Source organism: Oncorhynchus tshawytscha, linkage group LG17 (genome assembly GCF_018296145.1).
Source record: "Oncorhynchus tshawytscha isolate Ot180627B linkage group LG17, Otsh_v2.0, whole genome shotgun sequence".
Classification (NCBI taxonomy): domain Eukaryota; kingdom Metazoa; phylum Chordata; class Actinopteri; order Salmoniformes; family Salmonidae; genus Oncorhynchus; species Oncorhynchus tshawytscha.
The window spans coordinates 20,780,614-20,795,405 of record NC_056445.1 but is presented as its reverse complement, the minus strand read 5'-3'; the positions used below and the strand labels follow the sequence as shown (position 1 = coordinate 20,795,405).

Below are 14,792 nucleotides of genomic sequence, written 5' to 3'. Positions count from 1 at the left end.
AATCTTGGGCTGTAGACCCCGGAGAGTGTAGGGGCGGGGCTCGGGTTAGGGGTTGATGGGCTGGAGGAGGCGGAGTCACGGTAGTCCTGCCAGGGCCGCCATTTTTGCAAAGGGAAAAGAGACAGGGTAGAGGGGATCTAATTTCCAACAGTCGGCGTAGGTAGGACACAATTTTAACGGTTCGGAACTGACTGTCATTATTGGGTTCCAATAACTAGCAACGAAAATTAATTACAGTAGGGGGAGTCTCAAGAAGACTGCTATCAGTGTAAATATTGTTAAACCTTATGGAGCCGCAGTGTGGAGTGAAGTAGCTATTGTTTTGGTTGTGTAGAGAGCGAGGCTCTAGCGACGGGGGTCTCACCCAGGTCGCTGTTTCTTTATTCAGGGTATCTACAGTGAGTGGACTTTAACTGTAAGTAAAACGCTTTAAAACTACCTCATACGTTGTCTTAGTTTCAAGAGCTCATCAAGTTAGTCTAGCTAGCCAGCTTACCGACTTGGTTTCTCATGGCTAGCTACTGTAGCTAGTAACGTTAGCTACGTGGATGCTGATGGCGCTATAGTTACATGTTAGTTAATAACTAACTATCTCGTAGCAAATCAGTTGGTTTTTAATATAAGTGAGCCACTTATTTAGAATTTTAGTCCTGAATTAGGGTTGTTTTGGTGTAACGATAGCTTGTATTAGCTGGCTAGCAACTTAGCATTTGCTAGTTAGACAGTGCAGTGTTTAGCTAGCTAACGTTAGCGCATTTGAATTTTAGATTTAACCTGCTGCTTCTGAATTGGATTGTTTGTTAATGAAGAGCAAGGCAATCAATACTTTATCAAACATTAACTTTTGGCTAGTTAGCTTTACCTGCAATGTCAGTATGCTGTTGCAGTCGAACGTAACGTTTACTAGATGGCATGAAAAACTACCCCGCTCTCTTTTTCAACCAGCCCCCAAAGGATGGCCAGTTTGCCAATCTACTCACATGCAATAGGCTAGTGGTAAATGTACTTACAGAACAAGTAAATCATGAATTGTATTGCAGTATTTGTTCGACTGGCTTGGTTTAACACATCCGTTCTCTTTATCTAGTTACAGATTTTCATATGTGGTTGGAAGTGCACTTCTTGTTGATCCTATGGTTTATTTCCGTTTATTAATAACTAGCCAACAAGTCCACACAATGTGGTGTTGCGCAGAGGGCATTGACAGGGCTTTTGTTTACATATACAGCTAGATAACTAAAGACTACGTATAATTTCCGGAAATTGTAGTTGCATAATATTTATTTTCAAAGTAAAATCGCATGTCCACAATTGTGTAAATGCTTTTTTAGATATAAAACTAGAGGCCTCAGTCACGAGATGAACAAACGGCTATTGGACCGGTAAACTCCCACCCTTCTATTTGGTTGCTAGCTGACAAATGCATTATATCCCTTAATTTAGATTCAGAGGGTATGTGGTTTAACTGCTGCAAACGTGGGGGGAGGGGACCATACCTCAGTGGAGGGGGCATACTCAAATCGGGGAATCTTGCCTCCACTGACAATGTAGCCTCTTTGACCGTTTAAACTGTGCGATTGGTTACAATAGATTGTCTCAATGTTATTTCAAAGGGAAATCATTAAATGCGAGAATGTATATTCAGCAAGCGTGTGAACTTTGCGCATTGTTCACACCATGACGTGCCAAGTTGCCTTACTAAACTAGCTTAGGTAGCTAATCTTTCCATGTTAAAGACCTCGTTGGCCAGCGTAACGACGTTTACCGCAGTTCGAACGCTAATATTAGCTAGCTAAGTACTACAACTGGTGTAGCAGTCGGGTAGTAGTACAAGCTTCAAATATTGATACAATAACTCATGTATTTTTTTCAAGACAGAGGCCCAATGTAATTTGTTAGCCGCTAGCTACGTAGCTTGAGACAATGGTTAATTTGTCGAGACTCGCTAGCCAACGTTTTGTATCTTTGAAAGCCATTGCAGCTAGCATGGCTCGTTAGCTAAACAGCCGGCTAAATTAGACGATATTCTACATTTTTCAAATAATAACTACACAGAAACGGCATCGACAGATTGATACTTAAGTAAGAATGTCTGAAAGACGATTGATTGCTTTCTTGGGGATTTTCTTCTCGTGGCGAGGGTCCGTCCCCCAGTTACACGGTTTTCTCGCTGTCCTTAGAAAAGCGCTATGAAAATGGCGGCTTGGCTTGATGTTGTGGTAATTTAATAGCTATGTTCAGCCCTCCACACCCCTATCGGCTGAGCTGACTGCAGCGCCGACACACTCACGGGAAAGCTAGTGCACAATGGGATAGATTTATTAAAGACAGCTTTCTGTCGTACATTTAAATAATGACAATGTCCGCGTTTGATGCAAACATACACTTGTCAGGTCAAGTTTGAGATTCGCTGGCCAACTGTCTGGTTAGCTAATAGTCCCCCCTCATGTCGTTCAATCACATTTCTTTGCTAATATTGTGTTTCGTGATGCATTGTATTTTAGGAGCAGGGTGTATATACAGATTGTACTACAACGCAATATACGTCAGATCAGATGTATTGTAGTTGCTGAATTTGGCCGAGTTATTAACATGTCATATTGAGGAGTTGCATAACAGGATACAAACGCAGCACTTTGTATAAAGAACAATATGAGGTTTATTGCCACCCCCACTCTTCATTGACCTCATACTTTGTCCAACACTAAACATTCCCACCCTTTTCTGGCAAGTTGGACTAAGTTACCACATTTAACAGTAGGTAGGCTACTAGTCTAACTCATGTGTTTGTAGAAAGCACTAGACGGACATTTTTAACATCTCATAATTCTCTTACTGTGGTCGAATGGTAGGTTCATGAAACATCAATGTTATTTTATGGGCTAAGCATGTCAATGTAGTTAAGTAGTAATTATCTAAAGGTCAGCTCGACTGAGGAGGAACGCATTATACTGATTGTGGATATGAACCATAGAACAAGCAGGTCACAACAACAATGATTTGTGTCATGGCTGGAACTATGTGCTTGTGTAATATTTACCAGTGTTAGGGTATGACTAGTACTAGAAACTCAGTCATTCAATTAGCTAGGAAGATTTCAGTGTGGTTAGGCCTAGCTCGTTGGAACAGGCTAATTTGTCTCAATTGTATTTTCCAATTTGGAAAATTTGCCTAATTCACATTAAATTCATGAATAGATAAAAAGGCAGTTTCTCAAGTCCTACCTGGTGGCCAAAGGCGTTGAGTTTTGTGAAGGGGGAATGAAACAACAGTCGTGACTTGGTTATTTCCCTTTGACATTGACAAAGACCTGCTGCCCTCCTCTTGCCCCCCCCCCCTCTCAGCTCCTTACAGGCTCAGAACAGATGCCCGTCATCAAATAACCCAACAATGAAAATAAATGGCCAGATTTTTTTGTTGTTTTGGTTGGTGACAGTGTTGAAAATTCATGATAACACACAGCTGGACAGCCAGTAGCTCTATATCACTCCTTATAGAAATAACAAGAACCCAAGTCCCCCAACAAGGCTTTTTCAACTCTACCTGGCTACACCTCACACATGCACACATGACTCCACTTTGCCCAAACAATCTTCTGACAGTGAATGTCTTTCCTTTCATGTGTTGTGACATTTTTCCATCAGCTCAGGCCCCATTCACAGTAGTATGGCCCCGTCCCCTGATGGTGGCTCTAGCTTTGGGATGGTGTGAGGCAGGCAGCTCTACACCACTCCATTCCCTCCTCTCTGCTGGCCTGTGAGACGAACCCAAGAAGCTGGATACTTCTCTGTGGTGCAAACTTTGGCAGCCTCTGTCCAAATGCCAGTTTGAGACAGTCGCCCCGTGTTTTTTTCTCCTCATGACCCCATGTTGCCATAGCTATGTAAGAAGAGACTCCTCCTTAAGCAAACAGAAAATTATCTGGATTTGTGGCCATCTTGGATGGAGGCTGCCGAGAGAGATTGACATTAATCTACTCTGTTTTGGTTCTCCAAGACGGCACTAATTAGTCTTCTGTGTCCTTATGAGGTGAGGGTTATGTTAATTCCCCCTCTGCCATTCGATGGCAAGAGGACAAATCATTGGATGCAGAGGTGTTTTCAGTTTTCCCCACAGTGAGGCTGTGCAGCTGCTCTCTTTCTCTAGAGGAGCGTAGTGAGAGGGCTGTGTAGGCTATCTTCGCTGCCACAGCTGACACTCTGATACAGGCACGCATTTGCTTGTGACTCCTGATCTTTTCACTGACACAGGTGCTTGTTTCACAAATGCCTGTCAACAGTGGGGGTAAAGTAAGGCCTCAGACTGCTGTACACTGCTCCCTCTAGTCTTTCCACAGCTTATCTTTGCATAGTGGGATTCCTCCACCAAATGAATGATGTCATACTACATTTGTGATATCACTCATGCAGTGGAGACCTAGATGCAGAGAGGCCCTGGGAGACGTGGGCCTATGCCGGGAAGTAAAATAGACACCGGTTTGAACCGCTGCAGGCTGGAATCCTCTTACAAGTAACGAGGCCTGTGTGTATGGATGTAGCTGGCACAGTAAAAAAACTACTGTTTCCCTCGACGTTGGCCTCTCTGAATACAGCAAAAATGTCTCCATTTTGTGTGGACGTGTTATAAATACTGGATGAGAGCGGTCCTGCTGTGTCTAATCAGAAGCTGATATATAATACACAATCCCCAGTCACCTACCTCTTCTTCCTCTTAAAGGGACAGTGGCCTCTGCTCTGTCCTGGTGCTAGATGCCATGCACGGGGCTGGAGCGCTTCTTGCTTCGTGGCAGTCATGCTACTATAACCATGTCACAGTCTCATAGCATTCTAAAAGCCTCCCTAACTGCGCCGTATTCAAATTGCCTCTCACACTGCCTTCTCTGGTTCCCTCTCCTCACTCCCCCTGGTGGGTGCCCCCTCTCTGTACACTCTTACACAGCTGTAAATACCTGATATGGTGTGTGTGTTTCGCTGGCTGTGTTGACACAGAGAAGTGGCCTGCCTGCCTGCCACTCCCCCCTGGGGGACAGGAGTGCGTGGCAGGGAGCTCTCGCTACTGTCTCGGGTGACACCTTTCCTTTCACCTCAACCCCAGGCGCACACACACATCCATGAAGGGCTCAATAAGAGAAGCTATGAAGGCTTTTCGAGCGGCCAATAGCCAGGACAGTGGGCCACAGAGGGGGGAAGTGAAGGAGTTCACAAAACAGGATGTTTACTGCTAGTCTGCTGTATCGAACGCAGTGCTGGGTAGGACAGAAGAAGGCCATAGCTCAATGGTGCTGGTGAGAATCTATTGACTTCCTCTCTGCCTGCCTCGTCCTCCACTATAAAGAGTGCTGTTTGTGTTGTTCCCTCTGTCCCTGGAGAATAACAGACTCCATCCTGAAACTGTATCATCTGTATAGATATAGCTGGCTGACAACAGTACACTGCCAGCCTGGGTAGTTTTACCCTGTGGGGCTGCCTGGCTCTGTGGTTCTAAGCCTCCAGTGTCCTCCCTTTCTGTGTAGAGCTAGAGTCAGGGTTTTAGTAGCTCATAGGAGGCTGGCCTTGCTCTGAGGCCCAGCACAGTCGCATAGGTCACACACGAGAGGGAGACAGGGTTCAGGTAACCTGTTTTTTTGCGGTGCTGGGCGGCTGTAAAGGATCCCTTTAAATGGGCCTTTCGCTAGTTAGACTACCTCCCAAATAGGTGCCCCTGGGCTGGGACTGCTGCAATAGCAATCCTGATACTTCCCTAGCCCTGCCCACTTCCTGTTGCTGTGCTACATGCTAACGCTACTTACTTAGTACTGGGTAGACTCAGTGGAGGCGAGGGTGAATGTAGTGGTTGGTGATATAACGCCAGTGCGAGCCAGGTGTGAAATTGATCATGGAACAGTGCTGTAATTTGGCTTGAGTGTCTCTGACCAGGGCTGGGCGATATGGCCAAAATATCATATCACAATTTTTTTTAATGGTATTTCATGTTTTTTTAAATAAATGTTGTACATAAGCTTTATGAGTCATGCAAGGCCCTAGGGTGATTTCAATGAGTCTTTCTTTATTCGGATTGTTTTATACTGTTTTCAATCTCATCCAAAAATAATTTCAGCATTTCTTGCAATCATTTGAGATAATTGCAACACTGCCACGTTGGGCTGCACAATATGGGCAAAAAAAACCTAGGCCTACGATTAACACCAGGCACAGAAAAGCTAGACTTGAGCCTAAAAGTCTCACTTTTATTTGGTTTGAGCAGTTGACCTTTCTTTCCTAATATAGACAAGACTGAGTCACTCAGGTTGACAGGCGAGCTTGACGCAAATCAATGATTTTGTTTGTCATCGATCATCCTTATCAAATTTAAGAATGTCAAATGGTGCTGTGCTAGGGAGAGGAGGGTGTACTGAGGGAGAGTAGGCCAGAACAGGGCCGCCCCAGACCAGCTGTCAGAACCTGGCTGTACTGCACTGAAAACCCTGGCTGTGTGGCTGTACCCTGCACCCGAGATGGGAGATGCAAAAATCCCTGTTTTTGAAGATCCCTCATTTACCCTCTGTGTGTGTTCGTTTGACAGGGTACAAGCCCAAAGTGTGTAGGCTGATGTGTATAAAGTAGCCTCTAGGGCCCACTGTCTCTCACTCACTCTCTCACACACACAGAGAGTGCTGGCCTGGGGCCATTGTCTGCTGGTTAGTGTACTCTGCAGAGTGTGGATGTGGACGAAGCAACATCATTCTCTCTCCAATGCCTTTTACTGGGTCTGGACACAGTGCAGTTTGCTGCTGCGCGATAGGTGGTCAATGGTAAACATCACAGTAGAACTTATCTACTCGCCACTGGTGGCCCCCAATCTCTAACACACGCATACACACAATGTAGGCCTACATCTCTAATGTCCTGTATTATTGATGTATGGCTTCACCTTCAGAGGTAAAGCACAGAGGGAGCCCTGGCAGCTTGGGCACTGTGATTAATGAAGGACAGGACAGCTGATGCAGAGAGTAGCCCTGTTTGGGCACTGTGAAAGGTAGGGTTGTGACATTCTGATGGTGTCTTTTTCCAGTGTATAGGAGTGTCTTTATTTTGGTGTGTGCGCTCATGGCTGGCTGCTGCGATGACTCAGCCTAGGATGATGGTGTGAAGTCACTTCAGCTCTGTTGGGAACTGAGGGAAGGAGGAACGCGGCGTCTGTTAGAAGCCCGTCTTTATGTCCATCGTTCTCTTCTCCCGGCTCAAAATCAAACACTCAGACTTGGCCCAAAGAGCCTCAATGAAAACAAGCTCTGACATACGGTGGCTCCAACTAGCCTAGCACGAGTGTGTGTGTGTTTTCCCTGCTGAATGCAGTTCAGTGACTGGTCTGTCTGAAAAGGAAAGTTATTCCCCCACACAATGATGTGACTGAGGCCTTAGTGAGGAGGGGGGATTGGGAAAGGGAGGAGGGCAAATGAGAAGAGGGGGGAGAGTGGGCTCAGCTCTAGTCTCTGCTCTACTCTCACACGTAGTCTCAGAAGGCTGCTGTGCCTGTGTTAGAGGAACCCTAGTGCCCATACAGGAGTTTGGGTGCCTCCCCCACCCCTCTCCCAAACAGAGGGTAGATGGATCATTTGGAAGGCTCCCTGCAGCGCTGTGAGATCTGTGATGAGAGAACATCAGACAGAACGAAAGGGGGAGTGGGGGACAAAAGCACCACAGCTTTCCTCCTCGCTTGACTAGCTAGTGTTCTGCCATCAACATTTTTTGCTTTGTCTTTCTCTCCCCCTTTCCCTCCTGTACTCTCCCTCCCCCTTTCCCTCCTGTACTCTCCCTCCCCCTTTCCCTCCTGTACTCTCCCTCTCCTTTCCCCTTCTTCACCATGCTCTGTTTCTCTCTTCCAGACTCTTTGTAATTAGGAGCCCTGTCTGCGGCACTCCCTTCCCTTCCATGCTCTGAGGTTTATTTAGGAAGTGGAGAGAGACATCCGGGTGGGGTGGATGGGGCACAGCGAGGGAGGGCAGAAGGAGCGAGGTGGCGAAAGAGTGAGGGAGTGTTTGTCTTTTTCCTCTGCTTTTTTTGGCATGTTGGTCCCGTGTGACAGACAGCTCCGCTAGAGGAAGTGGGAGGAGCGTCGGATGGCAGTCACAGCGCTCAGATTTAGTCAGGAATGCTGTACTGTACTCTAGCCTTTTTTCCAACCCCCCTTTTGTGTGTCTTGAATGTGTCTGGCCCTGGTGCCGTGTGTGTGTGTGTGTGTGTGTGTGCCCCTGGGTGCCTCCCAGCAAAGGAATGTGTGCAAGGGTCTAGAAGGGGAGGGGGTTTGGGTTATCTGTCTGTGTGGGGGTGGTTGTGTGTGTGCAGTCCTGAGCAGTGACGGCAGGATTCCCTTAGACAGGCAGAGAAGATCACAGCAAAACGCTTGGAAACAGACGGCCTGTTTCCGAAGGAGGGGATTTTTACTACACCAAAACATACTGAGCCTTTGAGAGAACACAAAAAGTTTTTATGTCATTTCAGTGGTCTGGCTAAGTGCCCTGTTACGGGGAAATGTTCCAGCAACAATTGTTTTCTATTGTTAATTGAGCCACACAAAGCTGTGCTGTGATATGGGCCCTGCTGTTTAAAGGGACTGTAAAAATGTTTCGGCAGTCTAGTAAACCTGAAATGTCTAGATTTTTATAGCAGTGTGTCAGAGATGAGCCCTCTCTGCTGGATGCCTGGGCTGGTACACACACAGAGGTGTGAACTCCAGCCTATTTTGTCTTGGCATGTGTCCCTCCCACTAATCCCATTTATCAACAACGCTGTGCTCTCAGTATCAGGGCCAGCCCATATGGCCCTGTCTGGACACATGCCTTGCATTACGTAGGCTATAAGCTATAATAGCCTGTACATTACCACCCACTGTTTGTTTGTGTTTTGGCTAATTGGGACAGGTCTATTTAATCTATGTACGTAGCATTGTTATTGCCTGTTGGCGGGAGTGGCTACCTCTGTCTGTCAACCTACCATTAGTCCCTCGTCCTACTTCTCTCTTCATCAGAGAGAGGCTGCAGTCTGTCTGACACCTAATGGAGTTAATTATTGACTTAGTCTTTCTATGCATCTTCTGCCACCTGCAATGCTGAACAAACAGGGGGAGAGTGAGACAAGATGCCTATTTTACACTGGCTTTCACATCTAGACACAGCCAGGGGCTTGTGACAGCTCTAATTACAGCGTTAAAGGATTATGCGTGCGTGTGTGTTCCTTTTAGAGAGCGAGAGTGTGTGTGTGTGTGTGTGTGTGTGTGTGTGTACGCTGTTCTGCTCAATAGAACAATCCTGCTCAGTGAAAAGATGGTCTCTGTGTTGCGTTTTTCTTTCTCCTCCTCCATTAATGGCCGCCAGTCAGAGCTCTGTGTTCTCTCACACCCCCTTGTGGTGGAGCACTGCCACCGCAGCATCCTGCATTCCTGGCAGTCTGCGTAGAGGTCGCGTTTGACCAGTTTACCGACATCAGGCATCGCCTTACTATAGCTTCTCTTTCCCCTTGCACCCATTAATGTCTCAGGTAGCCAGTGAGGTGGGCGAGGGTTCTCTTTGAGAGCTTTACTAGGGAAATTCCTATTGTGCTGTTTATTTTCTGTGTTACTAGCAGTTAGCTAGTACCTACATCTCACACAGCTGAATTTGTGAATCATGGTGATTCCTGGAAATACCCTAGTTTCAGATAGCATGGTGAAAAAGGAACAGTCACCTAACTACCTTGTCTTTCTCTCTCCCTCTGTGTGTTGGCAGGCCTTGTGGATGCACTTAGATGTCTGCAATGAGTGCTGTGGCTGGCATGCCTCAGTGTTTTGGACTCCCATGCTCTGGACTCCGTAGGACAAGAATTGATCAGCAAAGAACGTCATGAGCATAGTGATCCCTGTAGGGGTGGACACAGCAGACACCTCATACCTGGAAATGGCTGCAGGCTCAGAGTGAGTATACCAACGTCTTCAGGCCCAACCCACCATATCATGATTCATCTCACCCTTCTCTTACTCTCTCTATTCTCCTTTTCACTCATTCTCTGACTCTCCTCCATTGTCTGCTGCTGTCATCCCCCCTCGCATCTCTTTCTCATCCGCTCTCTTTTTATTTCATCCTTTCTCTCCAGCTTCTTCATTCACTGTAATTGGCCCTGTCATCTGTCTGTGTCTGTCAACCATATCTCCCCCTTACAACCTAAAGCTCTGTGTCTCTCTCTTTCTGTGTCTCTCTCTAGCCCTGCTGAGGGGCTCCATAGCCCTGCTGTCTACTGTATGGGACAGGCCTGGTCAATCACTGCCATTGATCACATATATAGCACTACTCACAGTCTCACACCCATCACTTCCCATAGACATTCTCCTTGCCCTAATCTGACCACCCAAGTTCCGTATATGACAAAACACACTTTGTAGAGACGATATGAGGCAGAAGACCTTGTCACTTAAATACAACATATGCTGTGTTTATGACTATTTAGCATCACACACCTTTACTGTTCACTTTCTGTTTCTGAGTTGTTGCTTCTGTGTAATACAATGTCAGTGTAGCCAATGTCATGATTTAGAATGACACCTACCAACCTGACACCACCAGGTGGAGGGAGAATTTTACTCTGAAAATGACGCATCTGATCCTTGTCTGTCCGCTGTGCACCTTGTTAGGGAAGTGGAGCCTGTCGCCATGGCAACAACATACCACCCTCCTCACAGTATTCCCTATACTCTCCTCGGGGACACTGGCAAAGATTATAGACAAATAAGAGAGACATCCTCAGTGCTCCTGTGGTTGAAGAACATAAAAGGTCTGCTTTTAGAGGGCTTGTCTCTTTAAATGGGGCCGTGTCACTCTCCCCCAGCCTTAAGAGCTGTTGCAGGCGGCCACAGCTGGTTGCCATAGAAACCTCCCCAATGTCTCCCTTCCGCACTGCGCAGGAGCCATTGCCATGGTCACCAGGCTGAATGACAGGTGGCCCTCTTGTGGTTAAGGCGTTTAAATGGTTCCCGTCGCGTTCAGGCAGCCCAAACTGTTGCATATACCCTGACTCTGCGTGCAATGAACGCAAGAGAAGTGACAATTTCACCTGGTTAATATTACCTGCTAACCTGGATTTATTTTAGCTAAATATGCAGGTTTATAAATATATACTTCTGTGTATTGATTTTAAGAAAGGCATTGATGTTTATAGTTAGGTACACATTGGAGCAACGGCAGTCCTTTTTCGCAAATGCCCACCGCATCGATTATATGCAACACAGGACACGCTAGATAACTACACATGGTTGATGATATTACTAGTTTAACTAGTGGTTATGATTGATTGTTTTTTATAAGATAAGTTTAATGCTAGCTAGCAACTTACCATGGCTTCTTACTGCATTCGCGTAACAGGCAGTCTCCTCGTGGAGTGCAATGTAATCAGGTGGTTAGAGCGTTGGACTAGTTAACCGTAAGGTTGCAAGATTGAATCCCCGAGCTGACAAGGTAAAAATCTGTCATTCTGCCCCTGAACGAGGCAGTTAACCCACCGTTCTTAGGCCGTCATTGAAAGTAAGAATGTGTTCTTAACCGACTTGCCTTGTTAAATAAAAGTGTAAAAAAAAAACATTTTAAAATCCAAATCGGTGTCCACCTACCTCCACTGTGAGGGAGCACAGAGTATGGCTGTCTGCCTGTAAAACACACACAGGACTACCTACCTCCACTGTGAGGGAGCACAGAGTATGGCTGTCTGCCTGTAAAACACACACAGGACTACCTACCTCCACTGTGAGGGAGCACAGAGTATGGCTGTCTGCCTGTAAAACACACACAGGACTACCTACCTCCACTGTGAGGGAGCACAGAGTATGGCTGTCTGCCTGTAAAACACACAGGACTACCTACCTCCACTGTGAGGGAGCACAGAGTATGGCTGTCTGCCTGTAAAACACACACAGGACTACCTACCTCCACTGTGAGGGAGCACAGAGTATGGCTGTCTGCCTGTAAAACACACACAACACAGGACTACCTACCTCCACTGTGAGGGAGCACAGAGTATGGCTACCTGTCTGTAAAACACACACAGGACTACCTACCTCCACTGTGAGGGAGCACAGAGTATGGCTGCCTGTATGTAAAACACACACACACACACACACACAGGACTTCCTACCTCCACTGTGAGGGAGCACAGAGTATGGCTGCCTGTCTGTAAAACACACACAGGACTACCTACCTCCACTGTGAGGGAGCACAGAGTATGGCTACCTGTCTGTAAAACACACACAGGACTACCTACCTCCACTGTGAGGGAGCACAGAGTATGGCTGCCTGTATGTAAAACACACACACACACACACACACACAGGACTACCTACCTCCACTGTGAGGGAGCACAGAGTATGGCTGCCTGTCTGTAAAACACACACAGGACTACCTACCTCCACTGTGAGGGAGCACAGAGTATGGCTACCTGTCTGTAAAACACACAGGACTACCTACCTCCACTGTGAGGGAGCACAGAGTATGGCTACCTGTCTGTAAAACACACAGGACTACCTACCTCCACTGTGAGGGAGCACAGAGTATGGCTGTCTGCCTGTAAAACACACACAGGACTACCTACCTCCACTGTGAGGGAGCACAGAGTATGGCTGTCTGCCTGTAAAACACACACAGGACTACCTACCTCCACTGTGAGGGAGCACAGAGTATGGCTGTCTGTCTGTAAAACACACAGGACTACCTACCTCCACTGTGAGGGAGCACAGAGTATGGCTGCCTGTCTGTAAAACACACACAGGACTACCTACCTCCATTGTGAGGGAGCACAGAGTATGGCTACCTGTCTGTAAAACACACACAGGACTACCTACCTCCACTGTGAGGGAGCACAGAGTATGGCTACCTGTCTGTAAAACACACACAGGACTACCTACCTCCACTGTGAGGGAGCACAGAGTATGGCTACCTGTCTGTAAAACACACACAGGACTACCTACCTCCACTGTGAGGGAGCACAGAGTATGGCTGCCTGTCTGTAAAACACACACAGGACTACCTACCTCCATTGTGAGGGAGCACAGAGTATGGCTGCCTGTCTGTAAAACACACAGGACTACCTACCTCCACTGTGAGGGAGCACAGAGTATGGCTGCCTGTCTGTAAAACACACACAGGACTACCTACCTCCATTGTGAGGGAGCACAGAGTATGGCTACCTGTCTGTAAAACACACAGGACTACCTACCTCCACTGTGAGGGAGCATAGAGTATGGCTGTCTGCCTGTAAAACACACACAGGACTACCTACCTCCACTGTGAGGGAGCACAGAGTATGGCTGTCTGCCTGTAAAACACACACAGGACTACCTACCTCCACTGTGAGGGAGCACAGAGTATGGCTACCTGTCTGTAAAACACACACAGGACTACCTACCTCCACTGTGAGGGAGCACAGAGTATGGCTACCTGTCTGTAAAACACACACAGGACTACCTACCTCCACTGTGAGGGAGCACAGAGTATGGCTGCCTGTCTGTAAAACACACACAGGACTACCTACCTCCATTGTGAGGGAGCACAGAGTATGGCTGCCTGTCTGTAAAACACACAGGACTACCTACCTCCACTGTGAGGGAGCACAGAGTATGGCTGCCTGTCTGTAAAACACACACAGGACTACCTACCTCCATTGTGAGGGAGCACAGAGTATGGCTACCTGTCTGTAAAACACACAGGACTACCTACCTCCACTGTGAGGGAGCATAGAGTATGGCTGTCTGCCTGTAAAACACACACAGGACTACCTACCTCCACTGTGAGGGAGCACAGAGTATGGCTGTCTGCCTGTAAAACACACACAGGACTACCTACCTCCACTGTGAGGGAGCACAGAGTATGGCTACCTGTCTGTAAAACACACACAGGACTACCTACCTCCACTGTGAGGGAGCACAGAGTATGGCTGCCTGTCTGTAAAACACACACAGGACTACCTACCTCCACTGTGAGGGAGCACAGAGTATGGCTGCCTGTCTGTAAAACACACACAGGACTACCTACCTCCACTGTGAGGGAGCACAGAGTATGGCTACCTGTCTGTAAAACACACACAGGACTACCTACCTCCACTGTGAGGGAGCACAGAGTATGGCTGTCTGCCTGTAAAACACACACAGGACTACCTACCTCCACTGTGAGGGAGCACAGAGTATGGCTGCCTGTCTGTAAAACACACACAGGACTACCTACCTCCACTGTGAGGGAGCACAGAGTATGGCTACCTGTCTGTAAAACACACACAGGACTACCTACCTCCACTGTGAGGGAGCACAGAGTATGGCTGTCTGCCTGTAAAACACACACAGGACTACCTACCTCCACTGTGAGGGAGCACAGAGTATGGCTACCTGTCTGTAAAACACACACAGGACTACCTACCTCCACTGTGAGGGAGCACAGAGTATGGCTGTCTGCCTGTAAAACACACACAGGACTACCTACCTCCACTGTGAGGGAGCACAGAGTATGGCTGTCTGCCTGTAAAACACACACAGGACTACCTACCTCCACTGTGAGGGAGCACAGAGTATGGCTGTCTGTCTGTAAAACACACACAGGACTACCTACCTCCACTGTGAGGGAGCACAGAGTATGGCTGTCTGCCTGTAAAACACACACAGGACTACCTACCTCCACTGTGAGGGAGCACAGAGTATGGCTGTCTGCCTGTAAAACACACACAGGACTACCTACCTCCACTGTGAGGGAGCACAGAGTATGGCTACCTGTCTGTAAAACACACACACACAGGACTATCTACATCCAC

At 47.3% G+C, this 14,792-nt stretch overlaps 1 protein-coding gene across 13 annotated transcripts in view; it reads left to right on the top strand.

The window, feature by feature from the left end:
- Nucleotides 1-42: 42 nt before the first annotated feature.
- The window catches only part of kmt2e (lysine (K)-specific methyltransferase 2E), a 50,499-nt gene continuing 35,749 nt past the window's right edge, over nt 43-14,792 (top strand). For 8 of the 13 annotated variants that reach the window (XM_042300401.1, XM_042300397.1, XM_042300394.1 and 5 more), the window contains exons 1-2: nt 93-415; nt 9,743-9,927. In XM_042300401.1, coding sequence (XP_042156335.1) covers nt 9,857-9,927 — 71 coding nt within the window. In that variant the 5' untranslated portion in view covers nt 93-415; nt 9,743-9,856. Of the gene's footprint in view, nt 416-9,742; nt 9,928-14,792 lie in introns of all 13 variants that reach the window. The other 5 variants (XM_042300391.1, XM_042300396.1, XM_042300395.1 and 2 more) reach the window with 2 other exon arrangements.